Here is a 16,922-nt window from a genome sequence, read left to right as displayed (position 1 = left end):
GACCCTGGGAACTGAGAAGTGATCAAGTAAGGGGTCGGTCTCGGGGAAACCAAAATGGGAAACATGGCACGGAGCCCGCACCGCGGTGAGGGTGAACTTCGGAGTTCATGATGGAGCCAGAAGCAAAAGCGCGGGGACAGAGGATTGCGCCTGGACCAGGCGGAGGCTGCTTCCAGAGCGCAGCGACTGCGATGGCGCGTCCGGGGCCTCCCGCGCGCGGCCGCCGCCCAGCCCAGCCGGGCCTCTGGGCTCCGCACGGGGACGCGCTCTGAGGGCGCGCTCCGGACGGCGGCGGCGCGCAGGGCCGCCGTGGCGGGAGAAGCGCTTCCGGTGGCGGCGGAGGCGGCGCTGAGCGGGTCCCCAGAGCGGCGCGGGCTGTGGCCGGGGGGGAGCGGTGAGTCGTGGGCCGCGGACCCGGGTGCTGTGGGTTGGAAACGCGCAGGGAGCCTGGCGGAGGGGCGCGGGCTGGAGCGGGGGCGCGCTCCCGCGGGCCGGCTGCCAGGAGACACCGGGGCTGGGAGGTCAGAAGCCCCCTCGCCATGCCCGAGACTCCCCGTGCCAGGGGGTCCCTACACCTTGGAGACCCCTGCCATCCCAATGCCTGAGCTCCCCATCTCTAGCAGCCTGACCTCCTCCGAGCTCCCCCTGAGCCCCCGCGGTGGAGTGGGTCTCCCGGCATGGGAGGGGGCTCACCCATCCACGCCCGCACGCGCCCTGCCACGCTGTCCCCGCGGCCGCGTGACGAAACTCGCGGCGGGGAGGACACCCAAGATGGCTGCCGCGGGGACAGGCCACGGCGGGGACTGGCGCGAGCGATTGCTCGGTGGTTCGGTGGCACCGACCCCCACGCCCCTCAAGCTCCTAGCTCCTGGCTTCTCCTCCTGGCGCAGAGGGGGGGCTCGGAGATCAGAGACCACCTGGCCCCTGCCCTAGAACTCGCAATCTAGTAGGGAAGAGAAAAGCAGGTAATGGGAACAGGAGTGATCCTGCCCGGAGCTTGCATTTCCGTGCTGACCGCCTGAGCTTTCCCACTTGTCACGAGCCTCTAACCTTCTCAGAATGACAATAGACACAATGCCTACTAAGAGTTTGCAGGTGATTCAGGTCCATCTACTTTTACATTCCTCCAGCCCCATGAGGTACTTGGCCTTGCCTTCCTAATCCAGATGGGGAAGGAAACTGGGGCTCAGAGAGGTTGTGTAACCTGCCTAAAGTCACACAGTTGGTCATCTGTAGTCTCAGCTTACATGTTACTTCCTCAGAGATGCTCTCCCTTGGCTGTGTTGTTTGAAATTGCCCCTTCATGCACACATCCTCTGTTAGATTACCCCTGTGATTTTTTCCTTAAGAGAATTTGTCACCAGTTGAAATTAACTGTTTACTTGCTTGTTTGATTCTCTGCTTGTGATCAGGGCCTCTGTTTGTCTTGCTCATCTGTCTGTTCCCTGCACCAGGGAGACCCTCACTGAATATTTGTTGAGTGCCTGAATGAGAAAGCTCAGTATGAGTGACTTTAGAGCTCGGGCACTTAACCACTCCATGGGCAACTGCCTTCTGAAGCCCCATGGCATTTTGTTTTTACTTTTCCTCAGTCATAATCTCTCTTCTGCCTCATCTTCTAGATTTTTACTTGCGTGTCTCCAGCTTTTCTCTTCCTTTGCCCATCCGCAGTTTGCTGAGCTGCTTCCATGTTCCAGGCACTGTAATAGGTGCAAGGCGGGTATACAGGTAAATAAGGAGACTTTGCAGCTCTTGTGGTGCTGAACTTGCCATGTAAGAGCTGTAAGCTGAGAGGGAAATCTGGGAGGATGAGTGGAGGCTCCACCAGGAGGTTCTGGGACCTCAAGCAGCTCCTTTCTCGCCTCAGGACTGCAGTTGTCTAGTTTGCAAAAAATGATGGTGTTTGGAGAGGAGGATATATCGGTTTCTATCCAGCTCTAACATATGATTGCTTTAAGTATGTATTCAAGGCTTTGCTTGAGCAGGCAAGCATTTAAGTCCCATGGGCTTTCAGGAAAGGGGTATCTGTGCTTGCAGTTGTCAGAGAAGAAGCTGTATAGCAAGGGGTAGATGTAATTCAGGATCAGGAAAATATTTAGAATGCTTTTAATATTCTGTAAAAGTTTTATGAAATCCCATGTGGATGAGTATAGAAAGATGTTGTCAGAGGGAGGGAACCCCTTCCCCCTCCTCACTTCCTGCAGAGGAAGCTGAGAAGACAACCAGAGCAGCAGTGACCCTTAGAGCAGATCCATCATAAAACTTCTTTGCTCTCTGATGCATTAGAATGAAATATGGCATCTACATCCTACTAAGCAAGCCGTGGTTAGATGCATTCGGTTGGAGTATAACTGTGAATAGAACCAACCTTTTGTTTGAGGTTAAAGGTAAGAAATCAGCACTAAGTCATTTTTTTAAAAGGCTGAATCTTACCTAGACAGTGAAAAATTATTGTCAGAATACATATCAAACCTATACTTAATTATACAAAGTTCAAAGTTATTAAGTTTTTAGTTAACTGCTATTACTTTGTGAAATATTTTCATACACAGTATATATAATCTGTTACTTGATTCTTTAAAGTAGGTGGGAAAATATTCAACTGAATATGTCCAAAATACTACAGTTCGGGAGTACTTTATTATTTTTACAGGGTGATACCACCATCTCAAGTAAAAACTAATAGAATTTTTTTTAAAAAATGGATAAGAACTTCACTCATCATAAGAAATTGATTAAGAAACCCAAAGTTGATCTTGAGGTTCACCAGAATATGAACAATGATTGTATTGTTACCTGGGTGTTTTAAAGTTCATAGAAGAATGGGATCTGCCATGTGGATGGGGAGTGGAGGCAGGGAGTATGGTGGCAGGGAGACAGACAGAAGGCATTCATTCCCCATGGGTTCCTGATTCTACTACACAGGCCCCATGTCTCCATGCAGACCTGTCCCTGGAATAGAGGAGGGTATGCAACAGAAAGCCATTGCTGAGTGGAAATGCCCTTTGAAAGAATCTGCTTCTTAGCACAGGATTCAACTTTCTGATCTATAATTTTTTTTTTTTTTTTTTTTTTTTTTTGCGGTACGCGGGCCTCTCACTGTTGTGGCCTCTCCCGTTGCGGAGCACAGGGCTCCGGACGCGCAGGCTCAGCGGCCGTGGCTCACGGGCCCAGCCGCTCCGCGGCATGTGGGATCTTCCTGGACCGGGGCACGAACCCGCGTCCCCTGCATCGGCAGGCGGACTCTCAACCACTGCGCCACCAGGGAAGCCCCTCTGATCTATAATTTGATCTCTTGTGTGGCCATGCCCATAAGAGAGAAATGCTGTGTGTGGACGACCATCGCAAAGCCAAATGAGGAAATGTGTGCCTTCAATGAACGTGACTGCCCTTGCCAGACACATCACTTCTGGCCCCGCAAGGGTCAGAAGTGGGGTATAAAGTCAGGCCGAACTGCCTTCTTGGGCGTGGCCCTTGATTTCTCTGAGTAACTCTGCAAAGTAGGGGGAAATTTCTTAGCTGAAGTGAGAATTCAGCAGTCTAGTAACGCGTGGAACACCTGTGTCTGGCCCACAATGGGTGCTCAGCCATGTACCCCTATAGTGACTTTGATAGGGTACATCACACCTCTCTGGCCCTAACTAAATAAACCAAGAGCAACCAGACTCTTTTTCAACTCTTTCAAATGCAGTAAACAACTGCATTATGTTAGTTAAAACATAACTAACAATAAGTTTCCAGTTTAATAATTTAATTACCGTTGTTAATCTTTAGCCAGGGTTAAAGGTCTTTCTTACCAAGTCCCTGAGAAAGCACATTCCCTGCTAGTTTGTTTTCTGTGAAGTTTTGGAAAATTCTTTTTTTTTTTCCAGTAGTTAAGCATTTTCTTGGCATGTAGCTAAAAGTTTGAAATAAAGCTTATCTCAGGGAAAATCACTTTTCTTAGGCATCATCTTCAGGAAGCCAAGTGCCCTTGCATTCCCCACCCTCCCCCCACCACCAACCCCACCAATACTACCAGCCACTGTGTTTCTGTGCAGGACTTGAGCCAATGAGGGCAGGAGATTCCTTGCTTGGAGAATGACATGTTAGTAATGACCCTACCTTTGTTTAGCCCTTTACACTTAATAAAGGTCAATAAAGCCCTCTTGCACACTTCAGTTTCCTAATTCTTCCAACTGTGTCAGCCAACTCTCATCTCCATCTTACAGACGAGAAAATTGAGGTTCAGAGAGGGGAGATGACTCCCCCAGTGACATGCTTAGAAAGGAAGAGACAGAGTCAGGACTCTAATCCAGATTGCAGTGGTTCAAGTCCAGTTCTCAATTCCGTGGGTTGGCAGGGTAGGTACTCAGCAGACCAGGCTGCAGGGCAGGGAGCCTTCCTCGACAGGACCCAGCCAGCAACCAGCCTGAGTGGCCATGGAGTCATCTAAATATTTCTATTGCCCCTGAAAGAGAGTAAGAATCTTCCCTTAACTGGTAGGGCATTTGGTTATTTATCTATAGGTTTTATATCCTTTCCCACAGAGTGTTTCCCAAACTTAGCTGATCATAGGATACCCCTGGTGTATTTCTTAAGGATCACCTTCCTAGGCTCCACCCCCGCTTTCCTGAATCAGGATTTCCAGGAAGCCGCTTTCCAGGTCAGAACTACCTCCCCAAGGAGCAGGGATTCTGGAGCCAGGTAATAAAACGTCACACCCTGGCAGCACCGCTTCCTTGTAACCAAACCCTTATGAGGGTTAGATGGGGTAATATAAGGAGGGCTCTTATGATATGTGGTTATTAAACATTAGTGTTATTATTAAGCAGCATCCTAATTTTGCTGATAAAGATGCAGAAACTTGGGGCAGTGGGATAATGTGTACAAGGTCACAGAGTCGTCGGTGGAGCTGGCATTGGAACTCAGGTCTGTTGCCTCCACCAGCATAAGCCCCTAACCACTACACACCCCTGCCCTCATCACCTCCATCGGAGGATTCCAGGTTACAGGGCAGTTAGGGAGGTGCGGCTTGGAGCCAGAAATTCAAGTTCCACTAACCCACTGGTTCAGTAAAGTTATTTGGCAATGAAACTGATCACCGTTGTCTAATTGGAGCAGACTGTTTACCAGCCATGAAGGCTTGTGTGTGGTGGGAAGTGGTCCTGGGCCTCTGAGTCAGGGGGTGGTCCTCGCCCTTGCATAGCTGTGCACTGACTGTGTAACATCTAACCTAAAAGGGAGACAGTATTGCCCTCCCAGAATTGGTGATGAAGGTTGTGATATAACTTAAATAATGACTTGAAAAAAGATGGAGTTAAGTACCATTTCCAGTAGGCCTATAATGTGTAATACAATATTATGACTAGAGAATCTTTGTCATGGCACTCATTTTGGCTTTAAAAACTTATAAATTCTGTGACTGAGTTATTGTGGATGTTAAACCAGGTTTACTTCACTGAAATAATAGATATTTTTGAAAAGTGTGTACAGATTTGGATATGACAATCATTCATATCACAGTCTTCAATAAGGTTTACCCAGGTTAGTAATCTGATAACTCAGTTGAAGACTGCATGGACAGAGGTGGGTGATGTCCACCCATAATGAGCTCTATATGAGAAGGGTGTCTATAAGTACGTTTGGGGAAATTTAGGCTGTATTCATTAGAATGTGTTAGCCTTTCAGTTTATTTACCGCATGGTGGGTCTTTCCAAATCCAGGGCCAGGCCAGTGCTGGGTATAGGAGAGGCCTTCAGTGCATACTGAATGCATATATTAATTTTGTTTATGAATGAATGAATAAAGAAAACTTGGAGAAATTCATTTTGATGAGTTTTGATGAGGCTTCATGATACTATATTTACCCAAAACCCCTTAGCCAAGAGATTGAATTTTAGCAGGATTTTTTTTCCCCTCTAAGAGATTATTTCTATCCCCTTTGAGGGGTTAATTAATGTATTAACGTATATAATCTGTAAAATAATATCCTTAGGAATGACTCATTTAAATGCAATCTAATGCTATAAGTATTAATGGCCCCAGATAGCTGTCATTCTTAGTTTATTGATTTTGTCTTTCGGTAACAAAGCCTTGACTTTATTTCTTAGCATAAGTGATGTCAGTCACTACAGAAATTTTTTTTGAATCCCACTTTTTTTCTCATACAAAAAAATATTTTCATACCTTTACAATCCAAACTTTTCTTTGAAATCATTCATTTTAAAAAAAGATTCTTAAGTCAGAATTAACACCTCAGTTGGTCAAGTGTCAAAAAGCAACATTATAGGGCATCCCTGGTGGCGCAGTGGTTGAGAGTCCACCTGCCGATGCAGGGGACGCGGGTTCGTGCCCGGGTCCGGGAGGATCCCACATGCCGCGGAGCGGCTGGGCCCGTGAGCCACGGCCGCTGAGCCTGCGCATCCAGAGCCTGTGCTCCGCAACGGGAGAGGCCAGAACAGTGAGAGGCCCACGTACCGCAAAAAAAAAAAAAAAAAAAAAAAAAAGCAACATTATAACTATTTAAATATACAGACACCTCCTTTCACAGGTCAGTTCCTGTTAACGCCTCTGTTCCAGAATCTTCCAGCCTCCTTTGCTTCTCTACACCCCCTATTCCATCATTTCTTCAGGTCATGGAAACTGAGTTTGTTGAACATCAGAAATCTACTGATATGATTATGTGTAAACCGTAACATTCCACAGTTGACCATCTGCAGCTATTCAACCAGCTGGTCACTGGTTAGTAAATTTCTCCTTGGGAAGCTCTTCACTTAATCAATCTGTAGCTGTGATATTTCCACCTTTCCTGTCTCTCCTGTCTCTCCTTCTATAGCCTCTAAATTTCTGAAGATATTTCCACCCTTCTGCATAACTGTCAAAGCCTCAGATAGACGTGGCAGAGAGAAGATCCTCCCACTCATCTCTTCTCAGTCTGTCCATGGCATCTTTCACTTGCATGGCTTGTTGTAAAGCTGACACACTTGCACTTCCTTGAACACATTGTTTGGTGTCCCGTGCAGTCTGTCCCTTGGAGGTGTGGCATTTTCCCTTATCTCTGCCACCCCTGAAATTGGACGATATATACATATATGTATGTATATATACATATATGTACCTTGTTCTCTGAAACTTTCTTTTGAGCCATTGTGGCTTTGCAATCATCCGCGTGGTCCCCAGTATCATTGCTAGGGCTGTACAGCAGAATGACTTACCCAGTCTACTTTGCAGAAATTCTTAGCTGAGAAGCACTTGTTCTAAACTGTCACCATACATTGTCATGAAATACTGTCAGAACTGCGTGGTCAGTGGTGCTTAAGAACTCTCTGGAAAGGTATCTGATCTTTGACCAACGTCAACCTTGGTGAGGAGACAGAGAGGAAAGTCCAGAAACCACAAGTTCAGGGATGGCTATGCTCTTCATGCATAAACCAGACAGTGGGGAAACCAAATCCATTTCTTCCCCTACCACCCCTGGGACTTCGCTTCCTTCCCACGAAGGTGCCCGCGGTGGCCCCAGCCCCTGGCCCACTGCTCGGTACCGAGTTTGTGGGGCGGATGATCCCAAAGCGCAGACCCCGGCAGCTGGTGGGCGTCCTGGATGCTGCAGGTCGCCGACCAAGTGACCAGCCCACCAAGCCCTGGCGATGAGGCAGGTAGGAAGGTGATGTACCCCAGGGACCCCCGCATAGCAACCAAGGCCATGGGTGTGCCTTGGCCCCGGAGGCCGCTACTGGGTCAGGAGCCCCAGCCGTGGCCCCCTGCGTCTTGGCCGGATGTGCAGAGCTGCTCCCAGGTCCACAACTGGAGGGAGACCAGTGATCCAGGGCAGCAGCGCCTGGATGCACTGTTTTTTTAGTGCAAAATAAGAAATATTTTTTTTGAAAACTGGACCCCTAATTATAGAAACTGGTTATTTTTTTAGAGTGGGAAAAAAGTGAAAACTGTTCCTGGGCTTGAAGGTTGGTGTGTGAAAATGCTTGTCTCATTGGAACATGGGAGTCCTAGTCAATAATTAAAATTTTATCTGGTTTGAGATCAGCTGTGTTTGTAAGAATGTTCATATGGTATTCCTGATTAGCCTTATGGTTTTGAAATTGGTGGGGGCAGGACAGGCGCTCAAGTCTAGTTGGTATTACTTACACCAGTATAGGGTTCTACTAAAATTCTTTTTAAAATTTTTTATTTATTTATTTTTATTGAAGTATAGTTGATTTACAATGTTGTGTTAGTTCCAGGTGTACCGTAAAGTGATTCAGATATATATATATATATATATATATATATATATGTTCTTTTTCAGATTCTTTTCCCATATAGGTTATCACAAAATACCAAGTATAGTTCCCTGTGCTATACACACAGGGAACTATAGGTGTAGGTCCTTGTTGTTTATTTTATATATAGTAGTGTATACATGGTACTCCCAAACTCCTAATTTATCCCTCCCTCGCCCCCCCTCCTTTCCCCTTTGGTAACCGTAAGTTTGTTTTCTAAATGAACTTATTTACAAAATAAAATCCTTTTAAGTAGGGGAAAAGAGTGCTGAATTAGTAGCCTATTGCTATTTAGCACATTGCCACAAATGTACCTTAAAACAAAACAACTGTGTATTAGCTTACTGTTCTGAAGTCAGAAGCCAGAAGCCTAAATGGTTCTGTATTGCTTCTGGAGGCTCCAAGGGAGCATCTGTTTCCCTGCTGTTTCCAGCTTCCAGAAGCTGTGCACCTGCCTTGGCTCATGGCATCACTCCAAGCTCTGCTTGTCCCTTGTCACATCTACTTCTCTGATTCTGCCTCTCCTGCCTGCCTCTTTCTCTTATAAGGACCCTTGTGATTAACAGGCCCCCCTAGATAATCCAAGGTGGTTTCCTAGTCTCAAGAGCCTTAACTTAATCATCCCAGCAGCCACCTTTGCCACGTAAGGTAATCGATTCAGATCCTGTGGCGGTTGGGAGGTGGACATCTTTGGGCGGGCACGATTCTGCCCACCCCAAGTCTATACGAAGTGGATCAGTATGAGCGTTCAGTGTTGGGGTCTTGGTGGGCTTGGCCTGTCGTCTGATGATAAGCCTGCTTCCTCCCTTGCCGGGAGATAAGGGGGTAGCTGTGAGTGACGTCTCAGAATCTTACTTTCCTCTTCTGTGAAACGTGCACAATATGCGTAAAGCACAGCGTTGCGAAAACTGACATAGACTCTTCTGCCACTGGCACATGGTAGGGGCTTGCACTCTTAGGAAGCATCCAGCCCAGTTCCTTGTATGCAATAGAAACTCCGAAAATGTGGGGTTTCCTTTTCCCATCTATCTCCTTTCTCTTTGCCTTTTTAAGAAGGCACACTACTCTATATAAAACAGATAAGTAACAAGGTCCTACTGTATAGTACAGGGAACTGTATTCCGTATCTTATAATAACCTATAATGGAAAAGAATCTGAAAAAGAATACAGACACACATACACACATACTTACATACATAGGTGTATATATATATATATATATATCTGAATCACTTTGCTTTACACCAGAAACTAACGCAACATTGTAAATCAACTGTACTTCAATTAAAAACAAAAAAGAGACTTTGTGAGGCCTCCACAGCATTCTTCTCACATGTACTATGGAGGCACCAGAGGGTTAGCGTAGCGCAGAGCTTCGTGGTGTGAGTAAAGCTGTTTTTATTGAAAGGAGAAAAGGAGAGCTTCAAAGATACCAATTCTGTGCAGACATTAATTGCTGTACTTTGGCGGGGGGGGGGGAGGGGAATAGCTAAAAGAGAGTAATAGAGTAGAAAGAGTAAACTGGTTGACCAGTGCTCAGGAGGTCAGTTTGGCTTTGCATCCTCGCCCACTTCCTTCTGCCACCATCACCAGGAGCACACCCTGGACAAGTTATTTCCCCCTCTGTGCCTCTGTTTCCTACATGAAGAGAACATTGGGTGGATTATTTTTAAGATCCTCTCCAGCTCTTATGCAATAGAACATCTTTATTTTATGAAGCACCATGTTGTAAAACCAGATCATGTGTTCAACAGCTTGACCTGAAGCTTGCCCTATATTTAACAAATTGGAGATGGTTGGTTATTAAGAACTACAATTCTATGAAAGCTACATTTTAATTTTTTGTTTGTGCTATTGTTATATATATTAAGTGTGAAGGGGAAATAGTGAGAATTATACTTTAAAAGGAAGATATATTGCTTGGTACTCAATTTTATGAGAAAAAAATCAGTATCAGGTATCCACTGGGAAGCACTGCAGATTGCTCAGGCCTGGGGGAAGTCATAGGCGGCACAGAGAAAGATGCAGGGAAGGAAACAGCTCCCAGCTTCATGTAGAGTCCCAGCCTGGTGCCCAGAGAGCTGGAGGTCCAGACCCAGAGCGCCTGCAGAATCACATGCCCAGCCTTATGTGAGACCTCCTAGGTCTGCATCTCTAGAACGGCGATAGTATTTGTCTTTTTCAGAAGCTCTCCAGGTGATTTCAATGCGTTCTGTTGGTTAGGAACCACTGGTCTGTGCCGGTGACCTTGCAGGAATAAACAGTGCCCCGAAGAGGGGGCATTTAATGTGCTGTGCATTCACTTCCTACTTGCCATCACCATTGCTAAGAATTTTTAGAATTTGCCAAGATAACCATCTTTGTAGCGTTCCCATTCCCTAGATGGCCCTTCAGGAGTTGTATCCCCCTCTTCACTAGCCCAAGATGGGAGTAACCAACTACCAAGGTGTTCTTCCTTTTGGCCGATGGGACTACAAGTAGTCACCTGTCCTCCAGGACACCACGCTCTGCTGAGTTCCTACCCACTGGTCACTCTTTCTCAGCCTCCTTTGCTATAACTTAGTCTTTCCTGACCTCTTAACATTGGAGGTCTCGGATCTCTTCTCGGTTTACGTTCACTTGTCTGTCGCTCTCCCATTGCCTGAGTTTCAGCCGTCTCTGCTCACAGATGAAGATCTGCAGACTAAATCTCTCCTCTGAACTCTGGACTCTCGTACGCAACTGCCTCCTGGACATCTCCACTTGGAAGTCCCCTAGGCGTCACAAACTCCATCCATCCAAACCTGAACTTGCTGTTTGATCCCTGACACCTGCTTCTCCTCCAGTCAAACATCTTAGGAGTCATGCCTTTTCTTTCTCTCACACCCCACATCCAAGATGTCAGGAAATCCTGTTGGCTCCATCAACACAGTATCCAGAACGTCAGCACTTCTGGCCCCTCCTTGCTGCCACCTACGCCACCATCAGCCCTCTCCTGGATCCCTGCGGGAGCTTTACAATTGCTCTTCCTGCATCCACTCTGATAGCCCCACTGCGTTCTCCACACAGCAGCCAGAGACATCCTTTTCAGTTGTAAGTCCTCTGATTGGAGCCCACCAATGACTCCCATTTCCCTCAGGGTAAAATGCAAAGGCCTCACGGTGGCCACGAGGTGCCAAACAGAGTGATTCCAACTAAACCCCTCCCCATACCTCTCTGACCCCTCATCTCCTGTCTCCCTCCCTCTTCCTCTCTCCACCCCAGTTGCATGCCTTCTTGCTGTTCTTTGAAGACACCTGCTTCAGGGCCTTTGCAATGTCTGTTCCTTCTCCCTGGAATGCTGCTCCCCTGGATACGCACATGATTCAGTTCCTCACTTCTTTTTGAGCTTGCCCCATTGTTATTTTCTCCATGAGGCCTACCCCGACTGCCCTGTTTAAAAATGCAGTCTGTCCTCATGATGCTTCCCATCGTGATTCTTCCCCAAACCATTTATTACCTACTAATATAGTGGATACTTGGCTTACCTTGTTTATTGTCTGTCTAGCCTTCCATTGCCAGCACCCAACATCACCTCCACCAAGGCAGGAATTTTTGTCTTTTGTTCACTGATTTAGCCCAAGAATCTGTCACGTGGTGGGTGCCCAGTCAGTGAACACTAAAGGTAGGAGCACTTTCTAGACCTTAAAGAAAAAACAAAGCTAAAAGTTTTGTCCTGGTCAGAATTTCATCTGTTCTGTATTTAGTATGCGATCTACTTGAGGGTAAGAATTATACCTTCTAGTGGTCCATTCAAAAACAGAAGTGAGTTAGACCAGATTGTCTGTCTTTTCTAGTTACATGATTATATGTAGCATTTATTTGGTGACGTTTAAGTACAGAAACAAATTGTGATCTATACGCCTAAGTGTAAATTCAAATTATGACCCTTGGACGAGGCCAGTGTCCTCACATTGGGGAAAATACAGAAATTGGGGGTAAGCATTTAGGAACTTTCATAACAATATGATAGAGTTCTAGTATATCTGCTGAACCTAATAATAAAAATGGGGGCTTTTGTATGTGTCCCACTTTTTTATTTCATTTTTTCAAAATTTATTTTTAATATAGTTTACGAAAGTATTGGTTCATGATGGGACCGGAAATTAGAACAACCAAAGCAGGTCCTTCACCGGACATAGTTGAAGAGGCACTAATCAAATGGATACCGGGGCTGACTTAGGAAACTGGAGTAAAAAAAAAAAAAAAAGCTTGAAACCTTCTGGACCTTTATGAATCGTCTCATAGATCTTCAGATTTTCCTCTCCTATAGTGGTTTTCAACTTTTTTCTTTTTTGCTTTTTCTTCCCCCCCCGCCAACCCTCAAGCATTAGAACCCTCCCTTTAAATGATCATTGCCATAAAACCCAGATGTAGAGAGCAGATGAAAGCAGACCTGCTCTAGTTGACTATAAACTCAGGGGCTCAGAACCCACCTGCTTGAATCCCCTCCACTCCCTGCAGGTCACTAGCATGCCTCAGCAGAGCCCTAGGTCCCTGCACACAAGTCTAAAAACACAAGTCTGAAAACACAAGTCTGGGTGTGAATTAGAGTTTTTGTTTGACTTTTTGTATGTTTTATAAATAATACATTTGGTACATTCTTATTCAAAATTGAGACATTTCTTCATACAATGACACAGCTCTTTGAAGTGAAAATTATATCCTTACATCCCTGGACTTGACGTTCATGGCTTAGAGGTGTCCTAATTTGAAATTTAGACACTTCTCTTATCATAGCCCAGCTGACTGAAAACCAGCAGGGACAAACCTTAGTTAAACAAAGTCATGTGTATTTCAATGAGGGAGACCACACACTGGAGGAACTGGGAGTGTCTCACCAACAAAGGAAAAGATAGGTCTTTCAGAGCATCTTGGAGAATGGTGGAACTTAGGGAAGTTTCATGAAGCAATATTTTGATTGGCTCAAAGCAGGGCTGGGTGTAAAGATCTGAACTGTGAAGTAGCCCATGACCTGGAAACTACAAAGTTTCCTTGGAAACTACAGAGTTAAGAAAGACATGGAAGGGACTTCCCTGGTGGCGCACTGGTTAAGAATCCTCCTGCCAATGCAGGGGACACAAGTTCAATCAAGCCCTGGTCCGGGAAGGTCCCACATGCTGTGGAGCAACTAAGCCTGTGCGCCACAACTACTGAGCCTGTGCTCTAGAGCCCGCAAGGCACAACTGCTGAGCCTGCCTTCCACAACTACTGAAGCGCATGCACGTAGAACCCATGCTTCGCAACAAAGAGAAGCCACCGCAATGAGAAGCCCACGCACCACAAGGAAGAGAAGCCCCTGCTCGCCACAACTAGAGTAAGCCCGCGTGCAGCAACGAAAACCCAACACAGCCAAAATAATAATAATAATAAATTAATTTTTTAAAAAAAGAAAAAAGACGTGGAATGTTGTGTCCAGAAACTCCCTAATCTGAAACTCTGCATCTGGGCTGGAAATCCAGGCTCCTTTTCTGTGTTAAAGTGGGATGATTCATTCTTCCTAGTATGATTTCAAACAGCAAAGTTTCTGACAGTCTGTGATTGTGGAGAACAGGGTTTCTCAATGAGATAAGAAAGCAGTGGTCACCCAAAGAAGGGGGTTGTTAGGACACCTTTTAGCTTCAGTGTGACCTTGGGAGAAATATGGTTTCCTATTAGCTTTGCAGCTGACTTTATCTGTGATTGTCATCCCAGCCTGCTTTATGAATAATGGGGCTGATTTTTACTTTCTTACTCTCAACTGACCAGCTGTTTTACATATACTAGATTCCTCACATCTCTGGGCCTAACATGCTTGATTTTGATCCAGTGGGCCATGAAGTGTGTTAATTTGAGATTCTGATAAAGTTCAAATGGCAGGCGTCTGCACCTGACATCTTAACAGACCTATGATCTAGTGAAGCTCTGAAAAATAACTTCATGAAAAGTACCTGGAAAAGAAAGCCACTATAAGAACCAATATTAGAAATATAGAAAGAGGAAAGAGGTGTGAGAAAGCAATGGTTTGAAGCCTTTATAGTGATAAGATCCTTTGACCTGCTGATATCACATAGAGAGATCTAGATGAAGGAAGTCACCAGTTACGAGGGAAAAAATTAATAGACAAGGATACAGCATTATTTTTCACGGTGAAAACCTGAGAATAACATGAAGGCTGAAGGTGTTGCTAAATACCCGAAATGAATGTTTAGCGCCATAGGGAGCTCGTGAAATAAGTACAGCAGGAAACGGTCAAGGTATTAAAATGTAGAGTACGGTATCAACTTTATTGTCTTAGTTAGAGGATACTATGTATAGAACATGTCTGCAAGGAAATATATCAAGGCATCAACAATGGTTATTTCAGCATGGCTAAATCATAGCAGATTTTGTTTCTTTATTTTCTACAATAAGCTTATATTATTCAAAATACTACAATAAGCACGTATTACAGCAATACAAAGCAGCTCTAAAAATAAGCGTATATTACTCAGCGAAAGAAACTAGTTACTTTCGAAAGAAGTAATGGTTCTTAGCCAGAAAATAAGTATTTTATGAGGAAAATAATATGCTCTATGTTATTACTATTTATGGGGTTGTCAAAGTGTGTTTTTCCCACTATGACTCTGTTAGATTGAGGAGAATAATTTTTCATTTTTGATTGGTGGTTTATACGCTGAATAAGGCTGAATGAATCTGAATCTTGTTTTAATTCTAGACTTTTTAGCATGTAAGCCTTTTGGCATAATTAGTCACTTCTACTTGTAGGAAAAACAAATTTAGTAAACCAAAATGCCGCAGTAGTTTGACGTTGGTTCTTTCATCCAGAAAAAGTGTTTCAGACTTCAGACACTGTTATTGTTAATGTTATTTTTAACTCTTTATATTTTTTTCTGAAGAACAGATTTCCAAAGTAAGGGATGATGAAATACTATGTCCTCATAAAAAGAACTATGTGGGAAATCACTGAAATTTGGTTAAGATAAATTGAGATTTACAGACAAATTTAGCTTTGGATTTAAATAGCCTTTCTGCCATGTATAGCAAAATTATTTTCATAAATAGGAATGTAATGTAAATAACTCTTTATTTGAAGATCAGTGTGACTACAAAGTTCCTCAATGTGTAGTGACTTTGTAAGTCTTAACTAGGCCTGTCCTTTTGACCCTCTACAGTCCAGGACAATGTCTGGAGAACTTCCACCAAACATTAACATCAAGGAACCTCGATGGGATCAAAGCACTTTCATTGGACGAGCCAGTCATTTCTTCACTGTAACTGATCCCAGGAATATTCTGTTAACCAACGAACAACTAGAGGATGCAAGGAAAGTAGTGCATGATTACAGGTAACATTAACAAGTATGCTTTGGGGCTTAATATATGAATAGATCATCATGTTAGCCTATTGTCTTTAAACCTTCCCTTAGGGATTTTTCAACATTTTTTTTGCAATTGATTCCTTTTTATAAAAAAAAAAAAATGTAAGAAATAGGAAGACGTGTTTCATTCCCCATTGTTGACACTTAACACAGATACCCAGGGTGCGTAGTAACCTGAAAATAAGCCAGCCGTCCCTCCAACTCATAGGTGCGAATCCGTGAGGTCCCCTTTCTAGAGCCCTGCCTTCTGCTCGACAATACAACCACACCTGCATCCACAACTTTCTGTCTCCAGATAGAGACTGCATCTTACGAAAAGCAAGTCGTCAAGAATTAGGGTAGGTTGTTCGCTTCTTCTCAGATTAAGCCCCAGGGAATAAACCCCACGTACAGTAGCTCAGATGGGAAGGATGCTGGTGACACAGTTTGTAGGTTTGGGATGGACTCTGTCAGTTCAAAAAGCCAGGCATGAGGTGAGAGAAGAGACATGCTCTAAGGCAATGGTCACAACTTTCTTTTTTTTTTTAATTTATTTAATATTTTAATACAATTTTTAAAGGCTACACTCCATTTACAGTTACTACAAAATATTGGCTATATTCCCCGTGTTGTACAATACATCCTTGAGCCTATCTTACATCCAATAGTTTGTACCTCCCACTCCCCCACCCCTATGTTGCCCCGCCACACTATAACCGCTAGTTTGTTCTCTACATCTGTGAGCCTGCATCTTTTTTTTTTTTTTTTTTTTTTGCGGTACGCGGGCCTCTCACTGTCGTGGCCTCTCCCGTTGTGGAGCACAGGCTCCGGACGCGCAAGCTCAGTGGCCATGGCTCTCAGGCATGTGGGATCTTCCCGGACCGGGGCATGAACCCGTGTCCCCTGCATTGGCAGGCGGACTCTCAACCACTGCGCCACCAGGGAAGCCCAAGCCTGCATCTTTTTTGTTACATTTACTAGTTTGTTGTATATATATGTATATGTTCCACATATAAGTGATATCATACAGCATTTGTCTTTCTCTGTCTGACCTATTTCACTTAGTATAATGCCCTCCAAGTCCATCCATGTTGCTGCAAATGGCAGAATTTCATTCTTTTTTATGGCTGAGTAGTATTCCTGTGTGTGTGTGTGTGTGTGTGTGTGTGTGTGTGTGTGTGTGTGCGTGCCACATCTTCTTTAGCCATCCATCTGCTGATGGACATGCAGCTTTCTTGATAGAAGACCATATAAGAAATATTTCAGCCTTCGTGGACTACAGAGGATTTCTGTCTTATTCTAAATG

General features: G+C 44.7%; 1 protein-coding gene and 1 pseudogene across 6 annotated transcripts in view; one reads left to right on the top strand and one right to left on the bottom strand.

The window, feature by feature from the left end:
* The first annotated feature begins 247 nt into the window (after positions 1 to 247).
* The window catches only part of SFXN1 (sideroflexin 1), a 46,928-nt gene continuing 30,253 nt past the window's right edge, over positions 248 to 16,922 (top strand). For 4 of the 6 annotated variants that reach the window (XR_010942300.1, XM_067732811.1, XM_067732808.1 and 1 more), the window contains exons 1-2: positions 248 to 394; positions 15,432 to 15,604. Coding sequence is in view for 5 of the 6 variants with exons in the window: in XM_067732811.1 (XP_067588912.1) it covers positions 15,441 to 15,604 (164 nt within the window). In the remaining variant the exon portion in view is untranslated. Of the gene's footprint in view, positions 395 to 1,622; positions 1,729 to 11,806; positions 11,903 to 15,431; positions 15,605 to 16,922 lie in introns of those variants that run through there. The other 2 variants (XM_067732813.1, XM_067732809.1) reach the window with 2 other exon arrangements.
* LOC137221044 (nuclear transcription factor Y subunit beta-like) lies at positions 6,616 to 7,071 on the bottom strand (annotated as a pseudogene).

This window comes from Pseudorca crassidens, chromosome 3, assembly GCF_039906515.1.
Source record: "Pseudorca crassidens isolate mPseCra1 chromosome 3, mPseCra1.hap1, whole genome shotgun sequence".
Taxonomy (NCBI): Eukaryota; Metazoa; Chordata; class Mammalia; order Artiodactyla; family Delphinidae; genus Pseudorca; species Pseudorca crassidens.
The sequence above is the reverse complement of the archived record's forward strand: the minus strand, read 5'-3'. Positions and strand labels throughout refer to the sequence as shown.